Source organism: Colobus angolensis, unplaced genomic scaffold (genome assembly GCF_000951035.1).
Source record: "Colobus angolensis palliatus isolate OR3802 unplaced genomic scaffold, Cang.pa_1.0 Scaffold616, whole genome shotgun sequence".
Lineage (NCBI taxonomy): Eukaryota > Metazoa > Chordata > Mammalia > Primates > Cercopithecidae > Colobus > Colobus angolensis.
The window spans coordinates 129,116-146,957 of record NW_012119777.1 but is presented as its reverse complement, the minus strand read 5'-3'; the positions used below and the strand labels follow the sequence as shown (position 1 = coordinate 146,957).

Genomic DNA, 17,842 nt, shown 5'->3' with positions numbered 1-17,842 from the left:
GCCAAGATAGTGAAACTCTGTCTCTACTAAAAATACAAAAATTAGCTGGGTTTGGTGGCGGGTACCTGTAATCCCAGCTACTCGGGAGGCTGAGGAAGAGAATTGCTTGAACCCAGGAGGCAGAGGTTGCAGTGAGCCGAGGTCACGCCACTGTACTCCAGTCTGGGAGAGAGAGAGAGACTCCATCTTAAAAAAAAAAAAGGAAAAGGAAAAGAAAAACTCTAAGGCCTCTGAGAACACCCAAGGGCCACAGATGCCAACTGTGAAGTGTCATCTGTTAACTTTAGCCTTCCTACAATACATTATAAACAATAAAAATGTACTCATATCCCATATTAAATATTAAAATTCTAAAACTGCATGAGTTTGTTAAAGATGACCACTTGAAATAATGGGCTGTTTAGCAGAAACATTAAATTTATCTCTCTGCTCTAAGGTCCTTTCCTTTCCATAACTTGAAGACAGTAGGAGCTTTGTCATTAAGTCTCCAATATTCTCAAGAATAACTTAAAACACATTTAGGGCTTAAGAATAACCAAAAACTGCCGGGCGTGGTGGCTCACGCCTGTAATCTTAGCACTTTGGGAGGTCGAGGTGGGTGGATCACGAGGTCAGGAGATCGAGACCACCCTGGCTAACATGGTGAAACCCCATCTCTACTAAAAAAAATAGAAAAAATTAGCCAGGGGTGGTGGTGGGCACCTGTAGTCCCAGCTACTTGGGAAGCTGAGGGAGGAGAATGGCGTGAACCTGGGAGGTGGAGCTTGTAGTGAGCCGAGATGGCACCACTGCACTCCAGCCTGGGCGACAGAGCGAGACGCCCTCTCAAAGAAAAAGAAAAAGAAAAAGAAAAATTAGCTGGGCGTGGTGGCACATGCCTGTAATCCCAGCTACTCAGGAGGGGTAGGAGAATCACTTGAACCTGGGAGGCGAAGGTTGCGGTGGGCCGAGATCATGCCATTGCACTCCAGTCTGGGCAACAAGAACAAAACTCTGTCTCTAAAAAAAAAAAAAAAAAAAAAGAAAAAACTCAAATGAACAAAATAAATGATGAAAAATTGAATGTCATGCACTCAGAACTGATGGGCTAAGGTAATATACACATCTCAACTCATGCTTTAACAGATCTGTCCAATGCTTTACTGTTTTAAATGAAAGAGTATCTGAGAAAACTCTCAATCAATTTAGGAAGTTTATTTTGCCAAGGTAAGGACGCACCCATGACAGCCTCAGGAGGTCCTGACAACATGTACCCAAGGTGGTCAGGGCACAACTTGGTTTTATACATTTCAGGGAGACATGAGACATCAATCAATATATGTAAGATGTACATTGGTTCAGTCCGCAAAGGCGGGACAACTGAGGCCGGGAATGGGGTTTCCAGGTAATAGGTAGACAAAAGACAAACAGGTTGCATTAAGCAATAGGGCAAAGGATATAACCAGATATTCATTTATCTCACCTGAGCAGAGGGGTGACTTTGAGTTCTGTCTGGAGCTTTTTTTTTATCTTAGTAGCTGTCTTTTTTTGGAATAGAATGGGAGCCAGGTTTGCCCTAACCAGTTCCCAACCTGTCTTTTCCCTTTGGCTTAGTGATTTTTGGGTCCCGAGATTTTGTTCCCTTTTATAGTATCTAAATGTATTAGTTACCAATATTGAAAAAAGGAAAAGAAATCTCAAAGTATTAGGTTGGTACAAAAGTAATCGTAGTTCTTGCTATTTAATACTTTTATTTATTTGATTGATTTTTATTTTTTTAGTTTTTGAGATGGAGTCTTGCTCTGTCACTCAGGCTGGAGTGTAGTGATGCAATCTCGGCTCACTGCAACCTCCGCCTCCCAGGTTCAAGTGATTCTCCTGTCTCAGTCTCCCAAGTAGCTGGGATTACAGGTGCCAGCCACCATGCCCGGCTAATTTTTTTTTTTTTTTGTAATTTTAGTAGAGACGCCGTTTCCCCGTGTTAGCCAAAGTAGTCTCGAACTCCTGACTTTGCAATCTGCCTGCCTCAACCTCCCAAAATTCTGGGATTACAGGCGTGAGCCACTGCACCTGGCCTTATAATACTTTTAATTTCAAAAGCCGCAATTACTTTTGCACCAACCTAATAATAATTGACTCTCTTAAAAGTAGTCAAAGCATATTCCAAAGGTATTGGATGTGGATACTTTTTATGGGAAAGTTGTTAAACCTCCAACAAGTTTATAATTGTCCTGCCTGGGAATTGTCCTTGATCGCCATGCATGAGTCAGATGGAGAGGGCAAAAAGGAAAATTGTACCTTGTCAGGTGGTTTCCAAAGGTGGCACCTTTTGTTATGTAACGTGCTCTACAAGAGGTAGAAGACTAGGATTGTTTTGATGCATACGGCCCAGAAAATGAATCTATCAACTTCTATTCCTCACGAAAACAGAGCATGCTATTTGTGGAGGCACAATGTGGGGTCATCCTGTGACCAAACAAGTGGCAACTCTTGTTCAAGTTTCCTCCTCATTAGGTTTGATTTCAAGGTTACCTCAGTTTCAAACCAGCCCTTTCTGTCCAGGGCACAAAACTCCTGATTTACTGCTTACAACTAGTGGTTCTCAGCCTCAGATTCGCATAAAAATTACCTGGAAGACTTTTCATTTTTAAATAAAGTTACTGATGTATATGTTATGTGCAATAATATGCACCCATTTACCGTGCACAATTTGAAGAATTTTGAAAAAGTTTTACCCCTTTTAAAGATTTAGAACATTTCCAACACTCCCAGAAGTTCCCCAGGTCCTTTGTAGCCAACTTTTCTCAGCACCATCTACCTCTCCGACACCCATCCTCCATCTCCTAGGGGGTGACGTGGTACTTTGGTAGGTAGCAGGCAAGTAGCATCCCCCTAGTTAACAACGAAATATCTCTTCAGACATTGTCAAATGTGCCCTCTAGTGCAAATCCTCCATTCTGCCTTCCAGAATCACTGGATTAAGAGCATTACTCTCGGGAGGCCGAGACGGGCGTATCACGAGGTCAGGAGATCGAGACCATCCTAGCTAACATGGTGAAACCCCGTCTCTACTAAAAAATACAAAAAACTAGCCGGGCGAGGTGGCGGGCGCCTGTAGTCCCAGCTACTCGGGAGGCTGAGGCAGGAGAATGGCGTAAACTCCGGAGGCGGAGCTTGCAGTGAGCTGAGATCCGGCCACTGCAGTCCAGCCCGGGCGACAGAGCGAGACTCCGTCTCAAAAAAAAAAAAAAAAAAAGAGCATTACCTTCTGTCCAGAGGCTCTAAAGGACTGCACAGTTCATTTAACCTGGACGCTTCTTCCACTTTTCTCCTCCTGACAGCCCCAAAAATTTCACTTTCATTTCTCAGGCAGTTCCTCCTCAGGAGGGAGGGACTTCTTCACACAGAGGAACCTCATTTGTTGAATGAATCCTGACCACACCCACCCTGGCTTTTCTTCACCTCTTCAACCAGGAGCCGAGATTTCTGTTGGTCTGAAGGTGTGTGGTGAGGTTTGTGGGGGGTAGAGGGTATGAGACTCCAGGAGAAAAGTTCTCAATGAAGTTAGGAAAATTTGATTTATGGCCCCAAGGCTGCCCTGCGCTGTCGGGAGCAAAGGCTGGCTTGCAGGCTTCCTGCTTTGAGTGCGCACTGATAGCAGCCTAGAGTCTGAGGAGGAACAGCCTTGAAAGCGGTGTTAAAGAGGCAGAAGGCCGCCTTTGTTTTCTGGAGTGTCTTTTTTTTCTCCAGGCTGAATCCAGTTCCATTCCCTTCCTATTGTATAATTTTGATTTTCTACCTTGCAAAGGAAACTGAATTCTCTCTCTCTCTCTCTCTCTCTTAAAGAGATGAACAGAAGGTCTCTTATTTTCCACCTCCTCCTTCCTCAAAAGAGAAGTTGGTGAGAGGAGGTCTCTGTTTTCCAAGTGTGTGCAGGGCTTAGCTCCTAGTATGCAGCATCAGATAGAATGGAGCCATGGGGGCATGACCAGTGGGAATATTGAAGCGGGTTCTTTCGCTGCCCTCCTGGCAACCACTAAGCGGCTTTCTGAGGCCATCCTCACGTATTCTTAGTCCTTGGCCTGCCTGACTAGAGCAGGTTGAGTGATCTGACTGCTGCACACTGCTCTGTTGCCTCTTACCCTGTGTCTTTCTGCAGGTCATCTCAGGGCTTTCTTTGCACATCCCTGAACATACTGTTTACTTTTACTTCAGTAACCCATGTGCCACCAGCGTCTTCACCTGTCTCAGAACTTGTTCCTCATCATTCTTCCTCTTAGACACACGTTTGCATTGATTTATAACCTCAATTTCTTATTGCTTTTCTTTGCTCACAACTACTTAACAGAAGTTGTTTATTGTGGGCTCAGAAGGAGCCCACAGATTTAATCTTCCTGTTAAGAATTTGACATACAGTATGTCCTATCTTAAGCTCACTTGTGAGCAATTTGCACCTTGATTGATATGTTACAGATATTCTGACACATGTCATTCTGGCCTCTGCTCTCACCCCTCAGAGTTCACTGAAACTGCCATCCTCCTGGGTAGAATCCACGTCTGCCTACATACTGACTGTCTCCCAGTGGCATCTAGTCAGGCACGAGGCCCAATATATGGGATAATACTGATTATAAAGGAGGCTGCTGATGTAAAAATGTGCAATTAGCATCCATTCAGCATTCAGTAAATATGAAATATATGTGGAAGCCTACATTCTAATTAGACAGCAATCATAGACCATATCAATGAATGATAGAGTACACAAGAAGATGACTAATACTATGGAGTAACATCTATAAGAAGTTAAATTAGGGTAAGGACTCTGTAAAGACCTCATAAAGGCCTTGCAACTTTAAATAGTTTTTATGAAAGTTTTAAATAGTTTTCATTGTAAGAAGAACACTTTTGACTAGAATCTTAAGAATTCTATTCAGAATCTAAAGTCTTTAAATGGTTTTTCCCTGCACTTAAAAGAACAGTGTGGATACGGAAGGTTGAGATGGGAGTGTGCAGGGAGAGTAATAAAAGGTGAGCTCTGGCCAGAAGCGGTGGCTCATGCTTGTAATCCCAGCACTTTGGGAGGACAAGGCGGGAGGATCACCAGAGATCAGGAGTTCAAAACCAGCCTGGCCAACGTGGTGAAACCCTGTCTCTACTAAAAAAATGCAAAAATTAGCTGGGCATGGTGGTGGATGCCTGTAGTCCCAGCTACTTGGGAGGCGGAGGTAGGAGAATCGTTTGAAGCCGGGAGGTAGATGTTGCCGAGATCTTGCCATTACACTCCAGTCTTCCAGCCTGGGGAACAAGAGTGAGACTCTATCTCAAAAAAAAAAAAAAAAAAAGATGAGCTCTGAGGATTGAGGCAGTGGGAAGGGATGTGCAATGTGGACCTAACTGGACCATTATGAAGTCTGGCCTCACTCTGGATAGCATGGGTTTGAACAGAAGAGTGACATGATTGACATCTGCTTTAAGGTGATCACTCTGTTTACTGATGTAAGAACAGAGATGAGAGCAGAGTGAAGAAGGGCAGTCATGGCTGGGCACAGCAACTCGTGCCTATAATCCTAGCACTGTGGGAGGCCAAGGCAGGTGGATCACTTGAGATGGATCATGAGTTTGAGACCACCCTGGCCAAGATGGTGAAATTCTGTCTGTACTAAAAATACAAAAATTAGCCAGGCGTGGTAACAGGCACCTGTAATCCCAGCTACTCGGGAGGCTGAGGCAAGAGAATCATTTGAACCCAGCAGGCAGAGGTTGCAGTGAGCCAAGATCACGCCACCACACTACAACCTGGCTAACAAGAGCGAAACTCTGTCTCAAAAAAAAAAAAAAAAAGGAAGGGCAATGATAGTATCAGCAAGACTAGTTGAAGAACAATTTCCTGAATTCAGGTGGTTTCTACCGGAGTGGTGGCAGTTGAGGTGGTTGGAACTAATTTGAAAAAAAAAAAAAAAAAACTCTTTTAGCATATTCTCATGAGGTAACAGACAGAAAAAGACAAGATTAGGTGTTGCTTAATGAAAATGATTCTATGTTTTAAAAAAAAACTTTTGGGAAATATATTGACCAGAACACTACAGCTCTTGGGGAGAGAGTCACTAATGTGGTATAGATTGAGCCCTGGACTCTAAGGAGTAGCTGAAGCAAGAACTCAGTACATCGAGGAATGGGGAGGAGATGTTACGATGTTTCTGAGCTCTCCAGGCCTCTGGATGTCAAAACAGGCTCTACTTTCCTTACTGGCAGTTTCTGACCAAGGAACCAGAAGGAGTGTCTAGGATATTGTCTAGAAACTTCAAAAGACATCCTCCCCTAAAAGTCACTCTTAGACATACTCTAATTTTACTATCTACCTGCAAAGAGACTTAAAGTTTGCATTATCATATCCAGATGTTAGGAGAAGACTCAAAAGAAGGGTACAATCACCTGGCAGCTATGGTAATCAGGTAACCTGGGAGTTCTGTCAGGCCCATGGCACTCGTGTTCCCTTCTCTACCTCCCTGACTGCTGCTGGGCTTGAGCCACATTGGGAAGTGGTGGGGTCATTTCTCACACATGGGACCCTGGTCCTCTGCACTTTTCTTATTCTTTTGTTATTATGGTGGCAGCAGCTTTGGCATCAACATGCAGCCTCACTGTGAACATGAAGTCACAGCCCGTGGCAGAATGCATGTTCTACTGCTTCCTCTCGTGGAGTCCCCCGGTATTTCTAACTATTGGTTGGATACTGATTGGAATAAAAGATAACAAAGAACCCCACATCTGTGGTTGGCTCATAGCTTTAGCCATAAACAGGGGTGAATATTATCATATCATGTAAACTCCTGGTCTTACTAGTCATCAGATCCTGGTCTGACCAATGGTCATTGCAGCCAGGGGCTACCAGTATATCTCTTTTGTATGATTTTTAGTATCTGTACCATTGGCTGGATGACATTCACCAGCCTACTTTCAGCCTTTTTTCCTCCTTAAGGTCTTTTGATGGATGGTTAGAGGAATAGACAGGTCTCGAGGCCTAGATTTATCTCCATATAGCTTTTTATCGTACCCCATCCTTTTGCCAAGTGTAGGAAAGATTCCTAGGTTGTCACACATTCACAGATCTTTCTTTCACTATCAAACCTGTTCAATTATATTAGTTTCCTAGCACTGTTGTAACCAATTATCACAAACTAGATGACTTAAAACAATAGGAATCTATATCACAGCTCAGGAGTCCAGAAGTCCAAAACCAAGATGGTGGCAAACTTGATTTTTTTCAGAAGGCTCTATGTGAAAATGGGTTCTATTCCTCTCCCCTAGCTTCTCGTGGTTTCTAGCAAACCTTGGCATTCTTTGGCTTATATCTGTGCTACTTCCGTCTCTGTCTCTATTGTCACATGGCTTTCTTTCCTGTGTGTTTGTATGTCCTCTCCTCTTATAAAAACACAGGTCAAGGCCGGGTGCAGTGGCTCATGCCTGTAATCCCAGCACCTTGGGAGGCTGAAGCAGGTGGATCACCTGAGGTCAGGAGATTGAGACCAGCCTGGCCAACATGGTGAAACCCCATCTCTACTAAAAATATAAAACTTAGCTGGGCGTGGTGGCATATGCCTGTAATCCCAGCTACTCAGGAGACTGAGGCAGGAGAATCGCTTGAACCTAGGAGGCAGGGGTTGCAGTGAGCCAAGGTTGCACCATTGTACTCCAGCCTGGGTGACAGAGCGAAACTCCATCTCAAAAAAAGAAAAAAACACAGATCTTTAAATTTAGGGCCTGTCTTTATCCAGTATGACCTCATCTTAACTTGATTACACCTGCAAAGATTTAGTTTTCAAATAAGGTCATATTCATATAAGCAAACATATTTTTGTGGAGGGTATAACTCTATCTACTAGAACAAGTATCAAAATGTTACTTACTGCCTACTGAGAGCCACCCTTTTTCCTTTTGCCTCACAGTTTCTTGTCTAAACGGACCTCAGGTTCTGAGGATTGGTATTGTATCATCATGCCACTACTCTGTGGTGCACCCTCTGGCTGACCACAAGCAATAATTGCAGGTTTCTTTTGCCATTTGCACTCATGCAGCTTAACTCCGCAGGGGGAATACAGGACAGGAGATATAGCATGCAGGCAGGGCTGCTTCAGGTAAGCTCTCAGTGAGGATTTTTTTTTTTTTTTTTCTTGACAGGGTCTCGCTCTGTTGCCTAGGCTGGAGTGCAGTGGCGCCATCTCAGCTCACTGCAAGCTCTGCCTCCCCTGTTCACGCCATTCTCCTGCCTCAGCCTCCCGAGTAGCTGGGACTACAGGCGCCCACCACCATGCCTGGCTAATTTTTGTATTTTTAGTAGAGATGGGGTTTCACCTTGTTAGCCAGGATGGTCTATATCTCCTGACCTCGTGATCTGCCAGCCTCAGCCTCCCAAGATGCTGGGATTACAGGTGTGAGCCACCGCGCCCGGCCTCAGTGAGGATTCTTACGTTGGTACAAGACCATGCGGATGTGTGTGAAACTAACGTAGCTTAGATAAATCTTACATCAACAGACTGATTCCCTTGTAAAGACCATGAACATAGCTTCCAGAGCCCTACAGAGAATATTTTGTTACAAGAGTCTCAGCCCTCTTACGGAAGATGAGGTCTGTGCTTACCAAAAAAATAAAAATGAAATAATATACCAGGGGATGGTGATGGGGATGTCTTTTTTATAGGAAGGAAGGACTTAAGCCTAATGATATCCCTTTTTTCTCCCACATGTCTAGTCTGACTTCCAATCTTATTTCCTTTACCTCACCCTATTTCCCACCCTCATCTGCTTCTCTCTATTTCCTCTGTTAACTTGTCCTGCATCCTCCCATCCCTGCCCTCACCTCCTATTCACTGGAAAGAGACTGTCACTTTTACTTCATTTAGGAAGTGTCACATATCCAGGTTCCTCTAGGCTCATGTGATGCCAAGGCCTAGGGCTTTTTGCATACCAACCACACATTTAAAAACTTTCGAAGATGTTATGATGCTACGTCCTCCATGAATGGGGCATTCACTTACATAATTCCTTCTACCTAAAATATTTGTTTTCTTTCTCATTCTGTATTCCTTTCTTATTATTCAGCTTTCATTAAACTCTTACTTATCCAGCAAGGTATCTTGGATAGTTCTCTACTTAGCAAATTATTTGATTTTCTAAAAACCTATACCTCTCTATGATGGTGTTTTTTATACCTTCATAGGTGTAATTTTTACTATTTTACACTTTATGAATGATTATATAATTAACTTCTATCTTATTTAGGTGACTATTTACTTTATTCTGGCTAATACCATCTGTTCATACTCAACTTTGAATTTTAATCCATTTCCTAGATTTTAATCACAGAAGATAATATGTCTTCAGTGAGAATTTCCAAAATAAACACAGGAATAATTGGCATTCAATTAGTGGATGTGGATTTAACACAGACAGAACTTCATTGCTCCTAAATGTAGTCTCCCCTTATATATTGGGACATCTCTCCCATGACCAACAGCCATCTCCTTGGTATTTCTATTCCTCAATGATCTGACATTGGTATGAATCTGTGATCTATGTGTAATTCAGCTGGTTACACCCCCTCCCCCAACAAATACACACCTTTGGCTTCCTATCAACCTCTATAACATCCTTCATGGCAAGATGAAATCCTACCATCTATAAACACAAGACCCCCTAGAAATTCCCAGCTTATGTGGTTTCCTCCATTTCTACACTCTCATAACACGGGATCCCAATCTACTTCTTTCAGGCTTTACCTCTGCTTTTCTTTGTTTAAATAAGTGGAGTAGCATGGAGACCTCTGAAAGAGAACTCTGAGGATATTATGGTCACTCCAATTCTACCTATTGAATTGGATGATCTTTGTAAGTCATTTAATTTTATTTATTCATCTGAAGAAAGGGAGTACTCTTATTTCTCAAGAATTTTTGAAGGAGGAACAAATAGGCCAAAGTGATTTTTAAATTGTAACTGGTAATGAAATTTCCATATTATGGTCATTGCTGTTTCTGTGAGTATCTCTGGAAAGTGTGTGAGGGCATGGGAGGATTTTGTGTGGGTGGATGTGTTAGAAGGTGAGCCCTTCTTCACTGGAAACCACATCTGGGGTTCCAAAGTTCAGCTATTGAAGAATTTCCGAATAATGGGAAAGAAAAATGAAACACTGATAAAGTTTTAGTCGTCTATGGAGAGACAGGGATTTTTTTTTATATATTTATCAAACATTGTGCTTCTCTGTGTTCTAAACACTGAGGCTATAGCAGTAAAAAAACAAAAGTGCCTAATCTATGTGTAGATTATATTTTAGAAAGAAGACATAGACATTTTAAAATAGATACTGATAATAAGAGAAAGATGGCAAATGTACGCTGAATGATGAGTTTGTGGTTGTGCTGTAGTTAAGTTTGTCTTATCAGGCCCTTCTGTGAAGGGACATGTAAGGAGAAAGTTGAAAAATGTATAAACGAAAGTTATGCAAATAGCAACAGGAGGGTAATTCTAGGCTGAGTAATGAATACGTGCAAAAGCCTTGAGGTATTAACAGCTTGCCCAGACCACTTTCAGCCATTGTTGGTTTCTCTTCCTCATCTTTGTTCTTTAATGTTGCAGTCTTGGCCAGTCTTTGATGTGTGCGCAATTAGAATGCTTTTTATTTGTACCATTCTTATACCATCCCCTTTCAATCTTCTCAGCCATCCAGAGGTCTTTAACCAGAAGAGAGAGGAGAGCCTCAGGAGTTAGGACCAGAAGAAGCCAGGGAAGCAGTGCAATGGCTTCAAAAATCTTGCTTAACGTGCAAGAGGAGGTCACTTGTCCCATCTGCCTGGAGCTGTTGACAGAACCCTTGAGTCTAGGCTGTGGCCACAGCCTCTGCCGAGCCTGCATCACTGTGAGCAACAAGGAGGCAGTGACCAGCCCGGGAGGAAAAAGCAGCTGTCCTGTGTGTGGTACCAGTTACTCATTTGAAAACCTACAAGTTAATCAGCATCTGACCAACATAGTGGAGAGACTCAAGGAGGTCAAGTTGAGCTCAGACAATGGGAAGAAGAGAGATCTCTGTGGTCGTCATGGAGAGAAACTCCTACTCTTCTGTAAGAAGGACAGGAAAGTCATTTGTTGGCTTTGTGAGCGGTCTCAGGAGCACCGTGGTCACCACACAGTCCTCATGGAGGAAGTATTCAAGGAATGTCAGGTAGGGCCCTAGATGGAGGGAGTTGGGGCAGAAGATGGTAGTTGGTGGAAAGTCTCACCCTTTCATCCTTCTTTTTTTTGTTGTTGAGACGGAGTCTCACTGTGTCACCCAAGCTGGAGTGCAGTGATGTGATCTCTACTCACTGCAACCTCTGCTCTCCAAGTTCAAGAGATTCTCCTGCCTCAGCCTCCCGAGCAGTTAGGATTATAGGCACCTGCCACTGCGCCGAGCAATTTTTTTTAGTAGAGATGGAGTTTCACCATCTTGGCCAGGCTGGTCTTAAACTCCTAATCTCACAATCCACCCACCTCGGCCTCCCAAAGTGCTGGGATTACAGGCGTAAGCCACCGCGCCCAGCCTTTTTTTTTTTTTTTTTTGTGAGCAATAAAGGTTTTTAATTACCTGGGTGCAGGCAGACTAAGTCAGAAAAAGGAGCCAGCCCTTTTCATCCTTCTTTACCCCTTGTGGAACCATAATTCTGAGTCCCTTGATCATCTCCATGTATATCTTTCACCCTGTGCTCAGCTTCCAATGCCTGGGGTACATTCCTGCATATTCCTTTGATTTACATAACAGATGATCCTAGAGTACAGTCTCTTAGCCAAGAGTGAGAGATTTTTGTTTTGTTTTTTCCTTTTTCATTGTATAGGTGATAAATTCCTTCCTAAGTTAGCTCTCTTGCTTCTCTAAGCAGGATAATTGCTCAGGAACATTGTGGATTGAACGAGGAAAGAGCATTGATAAGAGGAAAGGACTTTCCTTTCTGCAGGGTAAATACTTACTCTAAGGAAAGAGAGAATCAGGCTACTCCTCTTGAGGGGTATTGATTTTCATCACAATGAATAAACAATACATTCATCTCCTCAAATTTTTCCCCATGTCATAGATTCTAATCACCAGCTTCACAGTTTCTGTAAATTGCTTTTTTTCTGGGATCAACTTGATTTTTTCTCTGTTGTCCTCTATCCAGATACTGAGAAAGCCTATAGCTTGACTCTAGTGTGATTCCCTTCTCATAGGAGAAACTCCAGGCAGTCCTCAAGAGGCTGAAGAAGGAGGAACAGGAAGCTGAGAAGCTAGAAGCTGACATCAGAGAAGAGAAAACTTCCTGGAAGGCAAGAGGAGATTCTGAAGGATTTCTGAGACAGGAATCTTGACAGGACCTTAATCCGAGGAGGCCTCATCCTTTTATTCCTTGACATTGCATGAGTCCTGAAGCCATTTGATTAGTTCTCTTCTCTGTCCTGTCCCTGTTGGGGGTGGAGGCTAGAAAGTGGACATGTTACAATTACACACACATACTGAAACTAAGCACAAAGATGGACTCTATGATGAGGAAGGCTAGCAAATACTGTGTTCCATTGCTCTTTTCCTATGAGGCTCTACTACTTCTGGTGGAATACACTATATAAAGGTCTACAGTTTTCCTCAGGATTCAAATTAGGAGTGTGGTAAGGCAGGCAGTCATGAATATCCAGGAAAGTGGTCTAGAAGCTAAGCCTTATGTTTTACATTTTGTCTGAGGGTTAGCCTAGATAAGACAGTTTGAGGTCATTGTTTTGGTAAGTACTGAAAGGAAAATAGTAGGAAAAAATAGCTTCCCTCTAAGTACCTCTATTGCTTCTACTCCTTGCTGATTTGAACTCCCTGAAAAAAAAAAAAAGTATCTATATATAGATAATATAGGTATATATATATATATACAGATATACAGATAATATAAATACACACACACATATGTGTCTGTGTGTGTGTGTATTTCCCTACTGGCTCCTAATCCCTTGCACAATAGGCCCTTAGCCTGACAAACTTATTACATCTCTCTCTTGTCCATCCTTGCAGTATCAGGTACAAACTGAGAGACAAAGGATACAAACAGAATTTGATCAGCTTAGAAGCATCCTAAATAGTGAGGAGCAGAGAGAGCTGCAAAGATTGGAAGAAGAGGAAAAGAAGAGGCTGGATAAGTTTGCAGAGGCTGAGGATGAGCTAGTTCAGCAGAAGCTGTTGGTGAGAGAGCTAATCTCAGATGTGGAGTGTCGGAGTCAGTGGTCAGCAATGGAGCTGCTACAGGTAAGAAGGTTCACTCAATCTGAGATTCTGGGAACACAGTTCCCTTCTATGTCCTTGCGTTCTCATGCTGGCGGTGACACTAAGGGGTTTCTTTGGCCTTGTGGTGCTGCCTTGTCATCCATTCTAGATGTCATGGACATGAATGACATTTTTATTAATTTATGAAGTAAGGGAATACATTTTACCTTGCAGAGAAGATCCATGATATCTAATTATAATCTCTAGGCCCCTGTTATATGTGATCTAGTGTCGAGCATTCACCAGACTTCTCTTTACTCGGATTAGTCACAGGTAAACACATGGATTTTCAGGTTTAAGAGCATACACATTTAAGAAATGTGTTCTATTTAAGTTTAAAATATGCTTATTTGTTATTGTAAATGTTCCCTGTTAATTTTTTTTTTTTTTTTTTTGAGGCAGAGTCTTGCTCTCTCGCCCAGGCTGGAGTGCAGTAGCACGATCTCGACTCACTGCAAGCTCCGCCTCCGGGGTTCATGCCATTCTCCTGCCTAGCCTCCCAAGTAGCTGGGACTACAAGTGCCCGCCACCATGCCTGGCTAACTTTTTTTGTATTTTTAGTAGAGATGGGGTTTCACCGTGCTAGCCGGTATGGTATTGATCTCCTGACCTCATGATCCGCCCACCTCGGCCTCCCAAAGTGCTGGGATTACAGGCCTGAGCCACCATGCCCAGCCCCCTGTCAATTTTTTTAAAACATAAAGTGATAGAATATTGAGCCTTTTGGGGAGACAGATGGACAAATATATAGACAGACAGTGCTTTCCTTTCTTTGCTGAATTTCCAAATATTTCCTTTTTAAGATTTGGAACGAAGCAGGAGAGTAACTGATTTTCATTTGTTGAATTGTTTCCTTTGTCTCTGGTGCTTGTATCCCAGCTTTTTAAAAATTCCTTTTTTCTTTTGTCTTCTTTTCTTGTTTAGATTTCAGATTACTCTGGAACAGAAGTTTCTAAACATATTTTACACTCATTAGTATGGCCATAATTAAAAAAGATGTACAATACCAAGTGTTGGGGAAGATGTGAAGAAATTGAAACCTTCTTGAATTGCTAGTAGAGATGTAAAATAGTAAAGCTACTTAGAAAAACTGCTTGACAGTTGCTCAGAAACGTAAAGAGAGTTCTCATGTGGCCTAGCCGTTCCATTCCTACCTATATACCTGGAAGAACTGAATACATATATATCTGTGCATAAACTTATATATGAAAGTTCACAGCAGTATTGTTCAAAAATAAAAACAACTCAAATCTCCTTAACTGATGAATGAATAAGCAAAATGTGTTATATCCAAACAATGTAATATTGTTTAGCTATGAAAAATAATGAATTAATAATACATGCTATGACATGGATGCACCTTGAAAACATTATAAATGAAAGAAGGCAAGCACAAAGTTCTTTTTTGTATGATTCCATTTATATGAAAGTCTGTAAGTAGCAAATCCATAATATAGAAACTAGATTAGTGGTTGCCAGGGCTCTGGGGAAGAATTAATAGGAAGTAATTGCTAATTAGTGTACAATTTCTATTTGTAGAGAGGAAAATGATCTGGATTTACTGTGCAAGGATGGTTGCACTACATTGTGAATATATTAAAACCTGTTAAATTGTGCACTGTAAAGGGCAAATCTTATGGTATTTGAACTACATCTCAGTAAAAACAAAAGCAAAAAGGTTCCATAGGCCCTTTTTTATGTTTTTTCCTTAAGCTCTTCACAACCCTTTGAATCGCCACCTTCACAAAAGAACAGTGTTTATGTCATTTGTCCACGCATTTGTCTCATTTAAGTCAGTCTTAGTTGCTATTTGGTCACTTGGAATTTAAAAATTATTGGTAGATCAAAAACTATAAATACTGTGGGATTAACATTTCACATCTAGATGTTAGCTTCAAAGAATGGCAAATGGAAAACTAAGGAACTTATTCTTTTATCTGAGTAGGGACTTTGGCTATTCCTCTCAATATGTTAAGATATATGCTGTTGTATTTGTGGCATTTCCCCTCCACAGTCCTGTCTCCTGAGAGTCCCTGTAACAGCTTTCTTTCTATATGGATTCTTATGATGGTGATTGGGATGGATGGTATTATCATATATCCATTGTTTGTTTGCTGGAGGGACTGATGTTCTTTGCATAAGAGCTACATTCAACACTTACTGCCAAAGAATGATCTAGACAGAAAGATGCTAAACTTGAAAATTGATGCAAAAGTTAGATGAGATTTTAGGTTATTTCCCTTATAAAAGAGATACTTTGATTTTTAATGCTTTCTGTAATAGTTTTATTATATTTGACCATTTTTATTTTTGAAAGAATGGAATGGTAGGTAGCTAAATGAGGGAATGAAGATGATAGTTATTATTTTAAAAACTTTTTTTCAGATTTTTTAAAATTTTAGATTCAGGGGCACATGTACAGGTTTCTTATCAGGGTCTATTGCACAATGCTAGGGTTTGGGCTACATGGTACTCATTATTTATCAATATCCATTTCCCGTTTTTCTGGTAACAACACCTGGAATTACTCTTGAAAGGAAGACTAGCATGTCTATTTCTATCCTTGTACTTGTTTAGACCTGAGAAAATCAGCACTATCGAGGATGAATGAGTTAATTATGTGTAAATCAGTGTATCCAATCCTTACGTCCCTACCAGCCACACTGTGATAATTTTTTTTTTTTTTTTTTTTTAAGACAGAGTCTCACTTTCTCGCCTAGGCTGGAGTGCAGTGGCGTGATCTCTGCTCACTGCAAGCTCCGCCTCCTGGGTTCATGCCATTCTCCTGCCTCAGCCTCCTGAGTAGCTGGGACTACAGGCGCCTGCCACCACGCCTGGCTAATTTTTTGTATTTTTAGTAGAGATGGGGTTTCACCGTGTTAGCCAGGATGGTCTCGATCTCCTGACCTCATGATCCGCCCGCCTCAGCCTCCCAAAGTGCTGGGACTACAGGCGTGAGCCACCACACCCAGCCACTGTGATTATTTTAAGTTGGGCATCTGACCCAATCCTGAATGCTTATGGGTGACAAAACTGTACTGTCATTACAATGAAGAGAAGTTGTCCTTTTTAGCAGAAAATAATACCAGTGAAGATAATTCAAATAAAAAGATTCAAGTTGCTATCAATTAAAATCTGAGAATACAGTCAAAATATAGGGAAGAAATGAGAATTAATAGGCACAGAGAGGCCAGAATTTTGACAGAGGTTTGAGCTTCCAGAGCCATCTGTGACTAAAGTAATACCTCTCTGGCCACAACCCTTACTTTCTTCCCAGTTAAGGCAATTTTAGTTGTTGAACAACAAAACTATACTAATAAAGAGAGCAAACCCATTTATTTGGTTGTACAGCAGCTGGTGTCATGAGAGAGTAAGGCCAAATATATTGGTACATCTTGCTCAAAACAAATTAACCCATAATGGTGATGATGGGGGAATGCAGATGACTAACAGAAGTTAAGGATGGACTGCCTTGATAAAATGTTTTAGTGTCTGGGCCAGGGACTGAGTGAATATTGATAACATTTTGACAATAGGGCATAAGAAAGGAAACATGGTTGGTGAATAACTTATGTTTTAGATATTCTTAGTTACTGGTGCCCGTTTTTTCTTCTTTGTGGAATGTAGTATTGTACCTGTACAGAATGAAGTCTAGCTGCTTTTTCTCATGGTCCAATAATGAGGGGCAGACAGACTTGGAAAAGAAGGGGATTTATTTTTTCAACTGGTTACAGAGAGAAGGTTGGAGTAACTTATCAGACCAACTCAGAGTTACAAGACTTTTTTCTGGAGCTTATATACATTTTAAGCTCTATGCCTTCGTGTGGGAGTGCACCTACAAGCAGGAGTGTTTTATTCTTTAACTAGGGTTTGAGGTCTAGAGAGTTTTCTCTAGAATCTTGGAAAGTTTCTTAATCTTAAATGGGCCCTGGTACAAGGTGTATGTGTAAGAATGCTTTTATTATTCGATCAGACTTTAGGGTATGAGAAAACCCAGGCAGGGTCTTTAAAGGGTTTGTTTTCACATTTCAGCCCTGGTACTCAGGCACGAGCTTTTCCAATTCTTTAATGTTTAACTTATGCATCCATCAAAATTATAGTAAAGGGATAAGGGTAACTGATTGTTCTGGTTGCTGATCAAACCTGACCTGCCACAGTATTATAGAAACATGATTACAGATAAAAGACAATGATTAGATATGTAAAGGCTGACAAAAAACAGCACCTATATGTGAGCTAAAATTAAGATTGGAGGCTGGGTGCGGTGGCTCACACCTATAATCCCAGCACTTTGGGAGACTGAGGTGGGTGGGTCATGAGGTCAGGAGATCGAGACCATTCTGGCTAACCTGGTGAAACCCCGTCTCTACTAAAAATACAAAAAAATTAACTGGGCATGGTGGCGGGCGCCTGTAGTCCCAGCTACTTGGGAGGCTGAGGCAGGAGAATGGCTTAAGCCCGGGAGGTGGAGGTTGCAATAAACTGAGATTGCACCACTGCCTCCTGGGTTCAAGTGATTCTTTTTTTTTTTTTTTTTTTTTGTGAGCAATAAAGGTTTTT

The 17,842-nt window shown here is 41.7% G+C and overlaps 1 protein-coding gene across 1 annotated transcript in view; it reads left to right on the top strand.

The window, feature by feature from the left end:
• Window positions 1-3,395: 3,395 nt before the first annotated feature.
• TRIM34 (tripartite motif containing 34) overlaps window positions 3,396-17,842 on the top strand; it is a 19,210-nt gene continuing 4,763 nt past the window's right edge. The window contains exons 1-4 of the mRNA XM_011963592.1: window positions 3,396-3,479; window positions 10,692-11,191; window positions 12,211-12,306; window positions 13,034-13,264. Of these exons, the coding sequence (XP_011818982.1) occupies window positions 10,769-11,191; window positions 12,211-12,306; window positions 13,034-13,264 (750 nt within the window). The 5' untranslated portion in view covers window positions 3,396-3,479; window positions 10,692-10,768. The remainder of the gene's footprint in view (window positions 3,480-10,691; window positions 11,192-12,210; window positions 12,307-13,033; window positions 13,265-17,842) is intronic.